Here is a 12,500-nt window from a genome sequence, read left to right as displayed (position 1 = left end):
ACTAATTATATTGATATGCCATTTACAGTGCATCTCCTAAGAACAAAGCATAACTAGAAAATCTTACAATTGCTTTAAGTGTAAAGTTAAATTCAATTGAGTGAATTCTAGGTGCTAGATGGTTGTGTCCAGAGCACATCAAAATATTTTTTCAATAACTGTTTAAATTTGCAATAACTATGTCTCCTAAAGAAAAATTTTGCATGATTATGAAAATAATATATTTAGATGTATTACAGATAAAAAGCATAAGTTAAAGAAAGCAGATATAAATTTTTTTAATCAGCACAAGTGTTCAAATGTATGCCTGCTTTTATCCAAAAATTGCTGATAATTCAAAGCAATTAAATTGGTAAATGTACATGCACTTGAAATTAATAATTTTTTATTATCAATTTTAGTTTTAAACCTCTTAGTGTTTTATGAGCAAAATAATTTCAAATAAAATAAACTTCTTAGATAATGAAGTAATGATATCGTTACCTATTCTCAGTCTTTACAAAGTCAAAAGGTTTCATAAGCAATATTTCCGCCATGAGAAGTTAAATATGTTAAATGATGGCATCAAAATACTAACCACCAATTTTCATTCAGTCAAGGTAAATTTAAATATATTCTACTGTGAGTTTTTCTTATTTAATTTTTCATTATAAACTTATTTGTTTTTATTCAATAAACTTTAATATTTAAAATGAACAGAAAAAATTCAATCTTAGATAATATTTCTCTGTTCTTATTAAATATCTTTTTTTGTTATTTTTGTTTGTTTATTTTTAGTTGTGTCTATCTGACCAAGGTTCATATGATGCTGATGAACTTATCAAGATTATAGGAAGACATGCATTAGTAAAGGTTTGTTAGTATGTGCTTTTATTTTTAAAAAGTTTTGCAGATGATCTGCTCAAATGTAAATACCGTGCCCAAATATAAAAACTCTTATATAGGTAAATGATATATTCATCAAAAGTAAGTATTTAAACTACAAAAGTTAAAAATGAAAGTTGAAATTCATGATAAATTACTAAAAGATGTAAAAGGAAAGATTAAGCAACAGAAAAAAAAAGTGTAAGAAACAGTTAACATTAGTTTCCATATTTTTTCAGCAAATTTATAACTAACAAAGAATACTTTATATGTTTTCCAAGCCGATATTGCAGAAGTTCGATGAAAAGATGTTTTTCTCTTTTTTAAGTCTATGTTTACTTTTTACTCATCAGTTACTAAGAAAACTTTTTTTTGACAAGTTCAAGTTTTGAAATAGAAGGGCAAAGAAATTTACTTTTAACGTTTTTATAGGAATATTATTAAGAATTTTACCTCCCTCATTGGTGATCAATTTTTTTAACACAGAATCACATAGTTAATAAGAGTTAACTTTTTTATATTTAGAGTCACTCTTCAATCTTTGCATATTGTTATGCAAAAGCACTAGTTTTGCCGCAAAACCGCCAAATTCTAGAAGATAGATCTGCATGTAATTTCTATAAGCTGGAAAGTATGTTTTGTACTTTGATATATCAGTTGAAATTTTTTGGTAGTACGCAAAGTCAAATTTTGGCACTATTGATTATGAAGTACAATATAAATTTATAGGTTGTATTATGAATTACAATATAAATAAGTGGTTTGCAAAAAGCAATATTAAAATGTTCGTTTCAGATCTGGGATTTTACTAATTTATAGCTTCTATAGTAATTGAACAAAGTTTGTAATAAAAAATGAATCATTTTTAAAAAGTGATATTTTCAGTTTTCTTTAATCTCTGTTAAAATCATTAAAAAAGCATCACATTTTTTATTCTCTTGATATAATTATGGTAATATTTTCTAAAACTATAAAGAAACTCTTGAGGTTTTATGCTATCGATCCAAGCCAATCTGAAATAAATGTCGTTTATTGATTGATTAAGAATCATCTAAATATGCTTTTGGTTTTGTAGATGAAGTTCAAAGGCTCTGTCTCACTAAAGATCAATGGAACCTTATTGGTATGTTTTGATTTTTTATATGCTTACAGTAAGTCATTCTTTGATAAGGTAGTTAATTTTTGCTATATTTTAAAAATAAAAAATGTTAAAAGAAAAATATAAACTTTCTAAATTAATCTAAATTTTCCTTTTTCTTTCACTTCTTGATGATTTTCTGCTTGTTTACATTTTATTTCTGTGACATTTTATTTCTGTGACACATTTTATTTCTGCAACACATTTTATTTCTGTGACATTTTATTTCTGTGACACATTTGGTATGAACTTTAAAATAGAGCAAACATCTTGTGCTTATTATCCAAACATTGTAATAACCCACCTGCTTGCATGCTCAAATGAAAAATTGGCAGCATGGTCTAAATACCACATGTAAGACTTTTTTTGTAAATAATACATATATACATATATATACAATAATACATATATAGTATAAGCATTTTTAATTTATCTGAAGAAGTTTTTAAATAAGTTTAATAACTAAAAATAACAGGTTTTTGAACTTACTGTTTGTGGTATTGTGTTTATGTTCAAAAACTCTTGAATCAAACTTTTGTAGTTGTGTATTCAGTAGGATTTTATATTATTAATAATCAAGATTGCTTATTTTAAGTTAAATAACTCACTTTGACTTTCCTTAGAAATGGCTGTTTTCCAATTTTGGTATGGAAAGACAAAGTATTGAATAACTTTTTACTCCGAGCTGCCACCACAGTAGCACCAAGGTTTGTTTTTAGATGGTATATACAGTTTTTGTATTTCTACATTCTACTTGTAATTAAATTTAAAATTAAATATATATAGGAAGAGTAAAATAGTAAATAGGAATATTTTTAAGTTGGTTTCTTATCTAGAAAAAATTGATCACCTGCTTATTGTTTGTTTCATACATTTGTTATTGTAGAGGTTATATGGATTTTCGATGTCATCTAGATGAAGAAATAATGAAAAGCTTGAACTCTGAAAATTGTCATATTAAAATATTTTCTGATTGGTAAGAATATTTCATATGTTAAATAGATTTTTTCTTTGGGAATTGAGTCTCGTTCTCTTTTCTCTCTCTCATTAATTATCATATTACAAAACTGTCTAAAGTGATTGACACAAAAAACTCCCATAACTTTTCAATCTGAAAAAAGAGCTAAAATTGTAAAAAGGAACATAATGCAATACATCATACAATATACATAAGAAGATGCCATCATAATTTTGTCCTAATACTGTTTCATTCTTCAAGATAAGTTTGAACATTTATAAAAATAACATAACCATATTATTTCTGTAAATGCAGTGTAATTTATGTAAATGCATTGAATTTCTATAAAAACAGTGGATCAAAAATGTTAATATTGACCCTATTTTGTTAAGTTTACTTTGCACCATTTGCAATCTTTCACGCAATTTTATTTTACAAATTGTCTACTTTAAGTGGATCTAAATATAGATAAAGATTCTTATCAGATTTTTTACAGCTCCTCTTTTTTCTTTTGTTTTTTTGATTGAGCTGATTTTAAAATCACAGTTAGGCTGTCCTCATTTTTTCATCATAATGCTCCAGAATAGTACATTTAGTATGATGGACAATTTATGACATTAGCTTTATTCAGGCTATTGTAAATAAGGAATTCTTATTGTAAAAGTGAGTATACCTTAAGCTGCAAAAGCTTCAGCTGGGTAAATTTCAAGCTAGGTTTGTTATTGCTTTTTCATATTCAGGTTAGAATAGTAAAAAAGTTTTTCTTTTTCAAAAATTGTAGCTGTCCCTTAAGTGTTTTGCTCCCTAATGGGTTGTCAGTGAAAGAAGGAGGAAGATGTATGTGTTATTGGATTTATGTTTTCCTTTTTTAAAATGTTCTTGTAGTTAGCTGACGAATTTTCTTTGAATTTATTAAGTTAACAATAGTTGTAATTGCTGAAGAAATGGATACTTCTACAAAATAGTGAAAAAAAGCTTTTTTATTTTCTAATTCAAATTTTATTCCAAAGCATATTATCCTCAATGTGGATTTGTGAATCTTAATAATTTACCAGAGTTATGCTCGACCCAAGCAAGTGCCATGAAATTGTTGATTGCTCTAGACAAGAGGTGAGTTTTTTTTCCAAAATGATTTGTTATATAATTATTTCTCTTTTATTTGACTGTATTTACTATTCCTCTCAGTGATGACTCACACTTTTTGAGTAAGATTGAAGATAGTGGATGGCTTCAGGAGATTGAAATAATTCTTAGTTATTCTAATCGTGCTGCCTCAGCTTTGACTAAGGGTAGTTCTGTACTTCTTGCAATAGGATCTGGAACAGAGCGTGTTGCGCAGGTGTGTTTTATCAATACATTTTTTCTGAGATTTGTGCCCTATTCATAATATGGCACATGTATTTAACATATATCTTTTTTTTCCTAAATCTCCTGCCTTAATTTAGATATCATGTTTGGTACAAATATTAGTAGATCCATATTATCGTACAATGGATGGTTTCCAGGTACAAAGTATTAATATTACTTTTTCCCAATTTTTTTTTCATTTACTTTACTAATTCTATTTTGTTCCTTCTATTCACACTGTGATATGTTAGTTAAATAATAACTTACATAAGAATCATTGAGTAAAAGTTTTTACTGCCAGGGTGTGTTGCAATTTCATTTAGCAATATATATTTTGCAAAGAGTGTTTTATTGAAATGATTTTAAGGTTTTAGTACAAAAAGAGTGGATTTCGATTCAACACCCGTTTCTGAAGCGAAATCAATTGAGTTTCAGTAATGAAGATAATTTGTCACCATTATTTTTACAGTTCTTGGATTGTGTCTGGCAGGTAAATAAGTGACTTTATTTAAGTTTTATCATATTTTTGAAAAACAGTAGTTATACTGCTACATTACAGTAATCATTTTTCAAAGTAAATTATGTAGGTGATAAATGTTATGGAGAATCCAGTTTAATTTATCAAAAATCATTGTTAAGTTTATGATTTAATAAATCCTATTGAAGTACACTATTATATTGTACTTATTCTTTTCAATAGAAGTAAACTATATTTTGCGTTCATATATCTTTCAGATATTTTTTAAAAATAAAAAACTATAGTTTTCCAGAAAATAATAAAAAAAAAATTAGAAAAATTTTTTATGTATTGCTCTTACTAATAAAGATATTGTCTTCATTGATGCTACTTTTGCTACCTAAAAAGTCTTCCATTTGCTCATCATAAATGTTGCTATGATTGGAAGCAGAAGTGTTTGATCTACCCAAATAATCCTAAATGCTATCAAGTACATTGTAATAGAATATTTTAAACATAACCTTACAGTTGTTAAATAGTTATTATAGTTTTTTCTGACGTTTTATTTCATCCTTCTTTTACCAAAGAAAAATTACTGATAAAGAGAAGGCTCTCATGATACATCCAGTTATAAATGGTTTTTCTCTTAGATGTCTTTATTTGTTGCAGTTTTAGCAATCATCAAATGGTGAAACAACTCTAATGAGGCTCCTTAATATTAATCATGATATATTAGTGTTGTAATCATCTTTTAGGATTGCTTTTATAGATTCACTCAGACATTAAAAGAATCTCACATTAGCAGATTTAGTTGTTTTCTTTAATTGCTGACAAATTTTTCATGCACTTGAAATTTCCCTCCAACTGCTGATTATACATCTGGTATTTGAGTTCCTGATTTTAAAAGAAACATTAAAAGTTTGTTACTGCAATTAGAAGATGCTTGCATTTTTCATTTCACTCATTTATAATTGATGGAAACTGTTATCACTTTCCATTTTGTTCATTTATATTTAATTTTGTATGAATCATTAAATTTACCAGGGAAATGTTATTGTGTTTAAACTGTTAATGTAAGTAATTCCTATTTTGTTTTCATCTAAAAAGTTTGATTAAAAAAACTTCACTTTTTTGTACCTTTTTTTAACAGCCTAACATCTTGGCTTATGTATATATTACTCAGCAGATATAAATATTATCATTACATATTGTATATTATAAATAAGGAATATCCTAATTATATTTGAAAATGGTAATAAAACGATTTTACATACAAATATACATACACCTTTTTTTTCTTTCACTATAAACAGATTAATTGATAGAACTAAAAAAAAATTAAGCTAAGTTATTCTTTTTTGCAAATTTATCTAAAGGTTTTTATTTTTTTGAATTACTAATTGGCTTCTAATGATTAAATACGTTTAGAGTATTATTTTGTTTAGATAACTGATCAGTTTCAAATGTCATTTGAGTTCAATACTAAGTTACTGGAGGTAGATCACCCTAAACTCTGAACAATGAAAATATTAAGCTAAGGAATTGAATTGATTGTTGCGTTAAATTTAATTTAATTTTTTTTTTTTTATGGTTGAGTTTCTTTCTTTAAAATGTTCTTTATCATTATAGTTCTTAGCTGTGCATTCTTAAAATGTTCTTTATCATTATAGTTCTTAGCTGTGCATTCTTACAGTGGCTGCTTTGGTACCTTCCTAGAGAAAGAGGTATAGTGCTTAGTAGATCATAATCTGTCTAGAAAAGAAATATTTAAGGGCTTGAGTAAATATTTAATTTAACAAAAATATTTTTATTACAAATTTTACAGTAGAAATTCAGATTTTAAAATTACAATTACATGTATGCATAGCAAGAAAATATATACATAACAAGTTTGCTCTTGTTTGTTTGATTTTTGTAATGGATATTTCAGAGTAATAGCAGCAATTCTGTATCTTTATGGACTTATGTTAAAGTAATGAATGAAAGAAATCAAACATTTTTAAGCAGCGTCTATGATCAGAATCAAAACTATAGGTTTGAAATTTCTTTTTTTTTTTTTTTATTTTGAAAAATGAAAGTTATTTAAAAAGTTGTGACAAATATTTTTCTTTCAAGTGTACTTCAACCAAGGGTCAGTCTTCCTCATCTGAATGTTTGGTCCTGGTTTACAAGGCTTAAAAAGGAGGTACTGTTTTGAAATGTTTTAGATAAATAATTGTTTTAGATTAATATTTTTTTCCTCCCATATTGATTAAAAATTATGTTTAAATTAAAAAAAAAAAGTTGCAATGTTACTTTCAGGAGTCTTTACTTTTTGCATCAATGGTTGCTGAAATCGAAGTGGAAAAACTGCAACATGAATATAAGGTGATTTTCTTTTAACTGATTTCCTATTTTTTATATACATAGTGTATATGCAGTTGATGGATGTTGTAGGTGTGTTATTTACTTTATTTGTTATGATGAAAATTTGCAAAGTTTGTAGCGCATATCGATCATACTTTTTAAAAAGTAAATTTTATTTAAATTTAACACCTGAGTATTTTTCATTCTCTTCCTTAAAATGCAAACTTAACAGCTGGCTGATTCTATTAGAATGTTGGTTGATTCTATTAGATTCGTACTTGATGTGTTAGATTTTTGAAAAATGCATTAAAGGATTTTAATGTATTTTAAAAAACTTATTTGCATTTTAATGAAATACGAAATGAACCATGCAACTAAAACAGAAATAATATAGTAATAATTTTTTTTTGTTGGTCACATGATTGCTAGATCTATATGAGAGTTGACTATGATGATATACTAAATATTGTTTTAGGACCTGATGCAGAAGCATTTAGTATTACTAAAACAGTTGTCAAGAGCAGATGAATGTTCAAGCGCAGTTGCCTTTAATTCCTCGGCATTGAAAGCAGGTTATGTAGCTGCGCCTCCTTCAGCTGCTTCTTGTAACTCTCAGATCAATTTTGGCAATGCCAACACTTTTGTTAAAGGAAAATCAAGCTTCTGGAAACCATACTCCCAATCCAATTCGAGTAAAGAGCCGATAAGCAGTTTCTTTTTTACAGATCACGAATTTGTTGGTACGTAGTGTTATTTTTCAAGCCACGTGAAAAACGCCTTGTTATTGATAAATACAGCATAAGAACGTTTTATAAAAATACACGTGTGTATATATATATATATATATATATATATATATATATATATATATATATATATATATATATATATATATATATATATATATATATATATATATATATAATATCTATTCAAGATGCAGAATATTTGAGTCTTACAATTGTATAAAATTACATAGTGTATGTGTATTGTTTTTCATTTTGATGAAGGTTTTCTTGTTTTATATTTTAGCCGCTGATATTTTGAACACTCCATTTACATCTAATAATATAAATCTTCCTGCGTTTGGCAGTTTGGTTGAATATCTCAAAACTAAAGGTTTGTTAGATGAACTTGCTAAACTCTTTTTCTTTTTTTAAATCGAAACCATATAAAAAAACCGTTTGCGACAATCTTACTAAAAAACGGTGTTACTAAAATATAAATTTTTTGTGACGTTTTTTTAATATTTTAATTTTCGTGGCATTTTTTAGAAAAAAAACAAACAAATATAGGTTTCGCGACAGTTTCATCTCACACATTATCATAAAGATTGTATTTTGTAGAACATCACCAATGTTTTTTGTTTTTTTTTTAAATATTTTAATAACTTCATAAAAAATTATTTTGAAATGAAAGAAAGAGAAATGATAACCAAAAGTCAATCTATCGGTCAATTTTAAGAGTTCTATGTTTAAAAAAATGATTTTTGAACCGAAATTTCGGTTCAGTAAAACCGTAACCGAAATTTGAGAAAAAACTTTAGTATCCCGGTTCACTTTTGCTTCATAAAAATGTTTTATACTAGAACAATACAAATTGCATTATTTGATAGGTATCCGAGTTGGTGATTCTATTCTTGTCAAATTTTCGAGATATGGATGTAGCGGATACTTAGTTAAACGCGGCTGTAAGTTTTATGTTTAATTTTTGTTAGTGCGCATGTGTGTTCCTTTTGTATCAAGTTTGATAAGTAAAAGTTAAGGTGTGTTTGGTATATGTAATGTCAACTTATTGCATATGTATTAACGTTTTCTTCAATGATTGGCTAATTTTATAACTAAACTTTCATTTAATCTTCAGATAATGTAAAAAGTTGGAAGAAGCGTTGGTTTGTTTTGGATCTTGCTCAAAAGTGTGTTGCTTATTTTGAGTCACCTACGGTATGGTACTCGATTAAATTTTTATTAAATTCTTGTTAATTGTGATTAAATTTTTATTAAATTCTTGTTAATTGTGATTAAATTTTTATTAAATTCTTATTAAATTCTTGTTAATTAAGATTAAATTTTTATTAAATTCTCATTAAATTCTTATTAAATTCTTATTAAATTCTTGTTAATTGAAATTAAATTTTTGTTAAATTCCTGTTAATTGAGCTTAAATTTTTATTAAATTCTTATTAAATTCTTATTAATTGAGATTAAATTTTTATTAAATTCTTATTAAATTTGTGTTTAAGTATTCTTTTTTAATTATACGGTTTTTAGTCGTAATAAGTTATTTACTTGTATGCTTAGAGTGCCACACCAAAAGGTGTGTTCAGTTACTCAAGTATAAAAGCTGTACGATCGGACGAGACTCAAAAACAAAACAAGCATGCGTTCATCATAGAAACATTTGAGCGCACATACTTTGCCAAAGCTCCAAGCGATAGTGCCATGCATCTTTGGATGACTTGCTTATGTGTTCCTCTCTCCTGCTTTTCTATGTAGCAAAGTGTGAATGTGTGCGCGTGTGTAAATACGTATATATAACTTTCTAAACCACTATTTATACAATTAATATATATTTTCTAAAATTTATAAATTTTCCAAAAAAAAAAAAAAAATTTTCTTTATGACGTTAACTTATTTTTTTTTTTTTCCCGGCATTTTGAAATTGGCACCTTCCATAATCGGCTGAAAAACAATAAAAAGATTTCTTATTTTCCAGCCGATTATGGTACGTGGGAAGAAATGTGCCACCATACGAAATCATGTCAAAAAAATCTGTTTTTAACATTTATGAAAATGAAATTTTTCTGTCCAATTTTGAACTTAAAAACAATTATACTTAAACATTACGATTTTTTTTTTTTTTAATACAAAATTTATTCTCTGAATAACTAGGTAGGGAAAGATGGCCATAGCGAGAAAGAAATGCTTGAATGTAAAACCATTAAAACGAAAATAGTTTGTGTCAAAACAAGTCAGATGAATAATTAAAACCAATTCAGATTTTATACTCTGTTGAATATAATTAGTCAGCTTCATGGACACTTCCATATAAAACAAAGTTTTCTGTCGAAATTTTACATGAGTGGTAGGTTCGCAATTACTGAATATTTAACGGGGAAAATATGTTAAGGGAGCTATGTTAATGCATGTATTACGAACGTATTGATATATTAGGTGTATAACTTTGCTTCCACCGTTTTTAGGTAGACGGCGTCAGAGATAGGTGGTAAATGGAATTGTCGGGTCTAAGGTGTCACTTGGCAACTTTATATACCTGTCGAAAGGACCACTTCCAAACATATATGATTTTGCACTCACTTTATATATTTTTAATTGCTTTAAAATGTCAGTTTACAAGCCAAGTTCTCGTCATTTTTGGGAAGTTTTTCTTTAAGCGTTCAATTCAAAGAAATCTGCGGAGGAGGGTCATTGAATGCTCTCGGATATGTATGGTGACAGAGCGTGTCGTTAATGGTTTCAAGGCTTCAAGAACGGTGATTTCAACGTCGAAGACCGGCATGGCGGTGGAAAGAAAAAAGGTGGTGAGAAATGTTGAACGGCGTTTGTTTGCTTGTGAACAGCTGCTTCAAAGGCAACGACGCACAGTGAAGCGAAGTGGTCAAAAAGTAGCCAAAACTCAAAATTTTGTAAAGTAATAAACGCTTTTATTAAATTATTGTTCCAACTCTCTGACTAGGATAGTAGACATGAGAGAACCAAAATATATATTTTTCTTATCATTCGATATTTTTTCTAATAAGTTGTAAAAAAAAAATAAATGAAAATGGTGTATTAAAAAAATTCCACTTATGGCCACTTTTTGAACTTTTCGCTTCATAGTGCGACGGTAGAGATTTCTCCACCGTGTTGTGACAGGAAACACAAAATGGGTTCACTACAATAATCCCAAACGCAGAAAATCATGGGGTTGGCCCGACCATGTGTCTGTATTGACAGCCTAACCCAATATTAATGGCTCCAAAGTTATGCTCTGTATTTGGTGGGACCAGTTCGGTGAAGTGTACTACGAGCTGCTTAAACCGAGTGAAACCATTACAGGCGAAAAAGTATCGAACTTAACTGATGGATTTGAGATAGGTACTGAAGAAAAAACGGTTGCATTACGAGGAAATGCACGACAAAATGATTATGCTGCATGACAATGCTCGCCTCCATGTGGCGCCACCGGTGAAAACGTACTTGGAAACGCTGAAATGGGAAGTTCTACTAGACCCCCCGTATTTTCCTGATATTGTTCCATTTGATTACCACCTTTTCCAATCAATTTCCAAATCAAAGGCACACGGCCTGGCTAATCAGCATTTCTGTTCCTACGATGACGTGAAAAATTGGATTGATTCGTTGATCGCCTCAAAAGATGATGATTTCTATCGACGTGGGATTCGTTTGCTGTCGGATAGATGAGAAAAAGTAGTGGCCAGTGATGGAAAATACTTTGAATCATTAATGTACCATCAGTTTTTGAAAATAGAGACTTAAGTTTTGATAAAAAAAAAACAAAAACGGCGGAAGCAAAGTTATACACCTAACAGCTCCAAAACATTTGTTAAGATGAACGTCTATGAAAAGGTTTTAATAAAACTGTTGTCGGAAGGACGGTTAAACGTAGTTGCATAATGTGTCATGAAGACATATTAACATGTTTTAAAATATATTTATGGAAATAAATTATATAATGTTATAGTATAACTAAATTTATCGATCATAGTTTTAATAGACTACACACTTCAACTTCATCTGTCTTTTTGTTTGACTTTAAATACCTTTGAAACATCGAATGATTAACTGATCACAGCTAACAAAGGTCCAATAAAAACAAATGAACACAATGAACTAAACAATATAAAAACTGGGCTATCTATTGCTGTGGGACATCTAGTCAGAGCAACATTTCAAGCGTTTAAGAGGTTGAGCGAAATAAAAAGAAGAACGCTTACCCAAAAAACAATCCCCCTGTAAGCTTAACTTTCTTAAAAACCTTTTAAATTTCTGATAGGAAAGTTAGTAGAATGATAATGATCAAATCGGAAACTAACTCTAAATTTCTCTGGGCTAACGAGGTATACATAAAACTAACGATAAAACTAGTGATTGACAAAAGTTCGAACATTTATCCGCCATTTTACAACAAACGACTCACAATACACCCACAGAAAAAAATCCGGCTTCTGATTTAAAGTGTCGCTTGTAAAGATTCTCACCCCAATTCGTTATCAAAATTTGCGTTTTAAAAAATATTCAGCTCAAAATTTAATCTATCATTTTATCAATTCATTTCACACTCGTAAGAAATAAAACTGATGAAGTTGAACTAAAAGGTTCTCGAATAACATCTAAGTCAGTTCTAAGGGGCTATTTATATGAAAAGCG

General features: G+C 28.3%; 1 protein-coding gene across 4 annotated transcripts in view; it reads left to right on the top strand.

Annotated features, from left to right (window-relative positions):
- The window catches only part of LOC145183682 (phosphatidylinositol-3,5-bisphosphate 3-phosphatase MTMR2-like), an 18,552-nt gene extending 6,689 nt beyond the window's left edge, over window positions 1–11,863 (top strand). For 2 of the 4 annotated variants that reach the window (XM_090074541.1, XM_090074539.1), the window contains exons 6-27: window positions 460–599; window positions 778–852; window positions 1,390–1,495; window positions 1,940–1,987; window positions 2,263–2,356; window positions 2,626–2,709; window positions 2,889–2,978; window positions 3,742–3,797; window positions 3,971–4,070; window positions 4,146–4,299; window positions 4,406–4,465; window positions 4,675–4,797; window positions 6,210–6,260; window positions 6,435–6,488; window positions 6,695–6,798; window positions 6,880–6,949; window positions 7,066–7,131; window positions 7,586–7,850; window positions 8,143–8,229; window positions 8,726–8,800; window positions 8,974–9,053; window positions 9,411–9,726. In XM_090074541.1, coding sequence (XP_089930667.1) covers window positions 460–599; window positions 778–852; window positions 1,390–1,495; window positions 1,940–1,987; window positions 2,263–2,356; window positions 2,626–2,709; window positions 2,889–2,978; window positions 3,742–3,797; window positions 3,971–4,070; window positions 4,146–4,299; window positions 4,406–4,465; window positions 4,675–4,797; window positions 6,210–6,260; window positions 6,435–6,488; window positions 6,695–6,798; window positions 6,880–6,949; window positions 7,066–7,131; window positions 7,586–7,850; window positions 8,143–8,229; window positions 8,726–8,800; window positions 8,974–9,053; window positions 9,411–9,605 — 2,177 coding nt within the window. In that variant the 3' untranslated portion in view covers window positions 9,606–9,726. Of the gene's footprint in view, window positions 1–459; window positions 600–777; window positions 853–1,389; window positions 1,496–1,939; window positions 1,988–2,262; window positions 2,357–2,625; window positions 2,710–2,888; window positions 2,979–3,741; window positions 3,798–3,970; window positions 4,071–4,145; window positions 4,300–4,405; window positions 4,466–4,674; window positions 4,798–6,209; window positions 6,261–6,434; window positions 6,489–6,694; window positions 6,799–6,879; window positions 6,950–7,065; window positions 7,132–7,585; window positions 7,851–8,142; window positions 8,230–8,725; window positions 8,801–8,973; window positions 9,054–9,410; window positions 9,727–10,312 lie in introns of those variants that run through there. The other 2 variants (XM_090074542.1, XM_090074540.1) reach the window with 2 other exon arrangements.
- The last annotated feature ends 637 nt before the right edge of the window (window positions 11,864–12,500 follow it).

This window comes from Hydra viridissima, unplaced genomic scaffold (assembly GCF_058129835.1).
Source record: "Hydra viridissima isolate aposymbiotic clone 2 unplaced genomic scaffold, HvirCarnegie_v1 scaffold_17, whole genome shotgun sequence".
Classification (NCBI taxonomy): Eukaryota; Metazoa; Cnidaria; class Hydrozoa; order Anthoathecata; family Hydridae; genus Hydra; species Hydra viridissima.
Note: the sequence above shows the minus strand (reverse complement) of the source record. Positions and strands in the feature narration are given on the sequence as shown.